Below are 4,813 nucleotides of genomic sequence, written 5' to 3'. Positions count from 1 at the left end.
TATATTATACCATGTTTCTTTTATCTTCCTGTTATGTTCCTGTTAAGTGGGGTGAATGAGGACGCAGCAAGCCAGAGTAGTTCGTGACAACAGCTCTTTATTATATGGTGAGACTCCAGCAACTGACCAGGGGAGCCAGCTCCCTTTATATACCTTGCAGCTGTGGTGGTCAGCCAATCAGCTGAGGGTCAGTTAATTCAAACTTCCCGCCAAACAAACCTATTTACATAACACTCCTCCCCTCCCAGAAGTCACTTGGGGTGTTATTTGCATACATAGTCTCTCAGGTGACTAGGGCGTGTGCGAGTCCTAATTGACCTGCGCAGTTCAGTCGGAGGGGCGGCGTCGAGCAGGTCGGAGGGACTTTCTGTTTCTCCCTGCTCCGCCAATGAGGCCTCCGGGACCTCCTCGTGGGCGGCAACTTCTTCGGCTGTTGGGACTACCTCGATGGGGCGGCGCTGGATACCAGAATCCTAAGCTAAGTCCTCCACTTTACTCGGGCTCGTGTTTTGTGCTTCTGGCTGGTAGTCATGGTCAGAGATGGGGTCGTCTAACTTGTTGTCGGTGTCTGTGGTTATCCGTTTTCTAAGCTGGTCAATGTGTCTGCGCCAAACTCTCCCGTCTCCCATATCTACCCTGTATGATTTGGGCCCTGTGATTTCTGTGATTGTCCCGGCTTCCCAGAGTGGCCCTGTCCATAGTTTCTAGCATGAACCGGTGTTCCTATGGTGAATTCTCTAAGCTTCCTCTCCCCCCCCCTTGAAGCCCTCTGGGGAGTAATTGGGGTTGAGTCTATCTAATATTCCCCGGAGTTTCCGCCCCATTAATAGTTCGGCCGGACTTCGGCCCGTGGCCGTACAGGGTGTGGAGTGCTGAGCTATTAAGAACTTGTCTACCCTTTCTTGCCAGTCCCCAGGGCTTAAGCGTGAAAGGGCCTCCTTTGCTGACCTAACAAATCTCTCAGCCTGTCCGTTACTAGCCGGGTGACACGGGGCAGAAAGGACATGCCTGATCCCAAGTCCCGCTAAGTAGCCTTCGAACTGTGTTGCAGTGAACTGTGGCCCGTTATCTGACACTAGGATGTCTGGTAACCCATGTGTGGCGAATAACTGTCTTAGCTCTCTGATGGTTGTGTCGGTGGTAGTGGCCTTCATTAGCTTGATCTCCAACCATTTGGAGAATGCGTCTACGACGACCATGAAGGTCTGTCCATGGAATGGGCCTGCAAAGTCAATATGTATTCTGGACCAGGGTCCCTGGGGCCTTTCCCATTCTCTCACGGGTGCCGTTGGCAGGTCTGATGTGGACTCTTGGCAGGGCTGGCATTTCCCCACCCACTCGGTAATATCTGCATCCATGCTGGGCCACCAGACGTAGCTCCTGGCTAGCCCCTTCATTCTTACAATTCCAGGGTGCCCCTCATGCAACAACGTTAAAACTTTTTCCCTTAAACGTGAGGGAATAACAACCCGATCGCCCCATAGTAAACAACCCCCTTGCATTGTCAACTCATCCCGTTTTCCCGCGAATGGTTTAAATTCCCCGCTCCCAATCTTTTCCGGCCACCCCCTCATGACCCAACTTGCGACTGTCCGGATCACGTGGTCTTTGGTTGAGGCTCTCGCAACCTCAGCTGATGTGATGGGCCCAGAGTCCAAAACGTCTATCAGCAGGATGGGGATGCCGGGTGTGGGGTCTTCTAAACTGTCGGGTAGTGGGCATCGGCTGAGTGCGTCCGCGTTGCCCATGTCCGCCCCTGGTCGATGTACCAGGCGATAGGAGTATGCTGCGAGGAAGATGGCCCAGCGTGTCATCCTGGGCGAAAGTGCTGCCGGGTTTGGTCGATCTCCCGCGAGGAGACCCAGGAGCGGTCGATGGTCTGTAATTAACTCAAAGTCCCTCCCGAACAAGTACTCGTGGAATTTCTTCACTCCCGAAACGGCGGCTAGGGCCTCCTTGTCGAGCTGGCTATAATTTCGCTCGGCACTTGATAGAGTTCGGGAGTAATATGTGATGGGCGCCTCTAGGCCATTCGGGAGTCTGTGGCTCAGGACAGCTCCCACCCCGAACGGGGACGCGTTACATGCTAGAACAAGGGGAAGCGTTGCGTTGTACTGGATTAGAAAACTCTCGGCTGATAGCAGTTTTTTAATGCCGGCGAATGCCCTGTCTTCGGCCTTCACCCATTTCCAAATGGCTTTTTTGGTTAACAGTCTATGTAGGGGTTCTGCCACTGTTGCCTTGTCTTTAAGAAAAATGGCATAGAAGTTTAATAGTCCCAGGAAGGCCTGTAATTCTGCCTTGTCTTTGGGGGTGGGTGCTTCTTGGATTGCCCTGATCTTGCTTTCTGTGGGGTGAATGCCGGTGCCATCTACCCTGTACCCTAGGAATTCGACTGAGGGCACTGCGATCATGCATTTGTTGCGTTTCACTCTGAGTCCTGCGTCCCTGAATTTCCTTAATACCTCCCTCAGTCTTTCTCTTAGCTGGTGCTCATTGTCGGCTGTAATGAGTACGTCATCGAAATAGGGCACCACCCCGGGGATCCCCTGTAGTAGCCGCTCCATGGTACTTTGAAACAGTCCGGGGGCCACGCTTACCCCGAATTGCAAACGGGTACACTTGAAGGCCCCTCTGTGGGTTACGATAGTCTGTGCCTCTGCGGTAGCGCCATCTACCGGCAGCTGCTGGTATGCCTGCGCAAGATCGAGTTTTGCGAAGATCTTGCCGGGGCCCAGGGAATGCAATAAGTGGTGAACGACAGGCACTGGATAGGTGCTCTGCTGCAGGGCCTTATTAATTGTGCATTTATAATCAGCGCATATGTGCACTGACCCGTCCGGCTTGACCGGTGTAACAATTGGGGTCTCCCATTTGGCGTGGTCGACTGGAACGAGCACCCCTTGTTTGATTAATTTGTCCAATTCAATGTCTATTTTGGGCTTCAGGGCAAATGGTACCCGCCTAGGCTTTAAATGGATGGGTGCAATATTGGGGTCTAGATTAAATGAAATCGGGGTCCCCACATACTTGCCAAGCCTTTCGTCGAACACGTCCTGGAACTCCTGCATCAGGTCTTCCTTCAGGGCGCTTCGAACATTCCTTACTCCGGTGAATCCCATGCCTAGGGCCCTAAACCAGTCCATGCCCAGGAGGCTGGGGAGGTTGTCGCTGACGATGGTGAGGGGCAGTTTCTCGGTAAACTCCCCGTACTGGACTTGGAACTCGCCTCTGCCTTCGACGGGTATGCAGTTCCCCTGGTAATCAGTCTGCGTTGCTGCGGCTGGAGCTGTCGCTTGTGTACACTGGGGATGAATTTCTTCAGATTCTCCCAAGACATGATGGATATTGGTGATCCCGTGTCTATCTCCATCTGGCACTCCCGACCCTCGATCTTGACCCTGGTGTAGGTCTTTTCTCCGGGCGAGGTGCAGGTCTGTGCGATGCGTATGGTGTAGGCCCCAGCATCTTCAAATTTCGCGCCCTTCCGGTTTCCGCCATCCCTGTTGGGCCTTCGGTGTGGTGCCGTCTCGGATTGGGCAGTTTGGCCACGTGGTCTGTAGCTCTGGTGTGTCTTCGATCTGCAGACTCTAGCGATGTGGCCCCTCTTCTCACAGGAAGGGCAAACGGCGTCCCTGAACTTACAGTTTTGTCGTGAGTGGGACCCTCCGCAGCTGGCGCATCCGTCTCTGGGCTCCCTCCGGGCTGTGCAGGACTGCTCGGTGCGGTAGACCTCCTCTTCTGACTCCCCCTCACTCGCGGTGCTTACGGCCTCTCGATGCACTGGCGCCGTCTTCTGCGTTGTTTTGGTTAGGTGGGAGCTCTTTAATCTCTCGGCGGCCTTTACTGACGACTCTTGCGCCCTGGCCTCGTCTAGCGCGATGAGTAGGGTCAGGTTTGACCTCGCAAGCAGCCTTCTCTGGAGCCGGCTATCTCTCACTCCGCAAATTAGTTGCTCTAGGAGCATCTCATCCAGGTCTCGGTACTCACATTGGGTTGCGGCCTTACGCAGGGCGGCGACGTACTCGCTGATCGATTCGCCCTCCTGCTGTAGCCGTTGCCGGAAATCATAGCGTTGGACGTACTTCGATGGCGTTGGTGCATAGTGGTCTTTCAGCAGGGTCTGTAGCATCGACCAGGAAATGTTGTGGACCGAATTCGGCTCCGACAATGCTTCGGCTGTGTCGAAGACCCTTGGCCCGCAGTGACTCAGGAACAGGGCTTTCTTCCGAACGTCCGGTAGCCCTTGCATGTCGTTTGCCACCATGAAGCACTTGAACCGAGACATGTAGGATCCCCACTTCTCTTCCTTGGGGTCGAAGGGCGCTGGCGGGGTGTAGGCAGACATCGTTTCGGGGATTCTCCTGTGCTCCGCTCGCTCGCCTGGCTGGATTCGGTTGCGGTCTCCGGTCCCTTCTCTGAACGTGGCTTCAGCTCTTTCTCTCGAGTGTGGCTTCAGCTCTCCTCTGCTACTGGCCTCAAAATCCCACCTTCGTCGCCAATGTTAAGTGGGGTGAATGAGGACGCAGCAAGACAGAGTAGTTCGTGACAACAGCTCTTTATTATATGGTGAGACTCCAGCAACTGACCAGGGGAGCCAGCTCCCTTTATATACCTTGCAGCTGTGGTGGTCAGCCAATCAGCTGAGGGTCAGTTAATTCGAACTTCCCGCCAAACAAACCTATTTACATAACAGTTCCCTTGGCAGAGAGTCAGGGCTTAACATTTGTTGCTCACAACCCTTCCAAAAAACATCAAATGATGAGGTAGAAAGAAAAGCATGCCTGAAATATTTCAACACTTTTACAAAAGG

At 53.7% G+C, this 4,813-nt stretch overlaps 1 protein-coding gene across 1 annotated transcript; it reads right to left on the bottom strand.

Annotated features, from left to right (window-relative positions):
- Window positions 1-3,124: 3,124 nt before the first annotated feature.
- On the bottom strand, window positions 3,125-4,348 carry LOC148113509 (uncharacterized). Its single transcript, XM_087871566.1, has 3 exons — window positions 3,757-4,348; window positions 3,553-3,687; window positions 3,125-3,468 (listed from the first exon to the last, which is right to left on the bottom strand). Exons 1-3 carry the CDS (start codon window positions 4,346-4,348, stop codon window positions 3,125-3,127), a joined length of 1,071 nt encoding a protein of 356 aa, XP_087727692.1.
- Between the last annotated feature and the right edge of the window lie 465 nt (window positions 4,349-4,813).

The sequence above is a fragment of the Pantherophis guttatus genome, chromosome 5 (genome assembly GCF_059756535.1).
Source record: "Pantherophis guttatus breed Tessera chromosome 5, ASM5975653v1, whole genome shotgun sequence".
Classification (NCBI taxonomy): Eukaryota; Metazoa; Chordata; class Lepidosauria; order Squamata; family Colubridae; genus Pantherophis; species Pantherophis guttatus.
The sequence above is the reverse complement of the archived record's forward strand: the minus strand, read 5'-3'. Positions and strand labels throughout refer to the sequence as shown.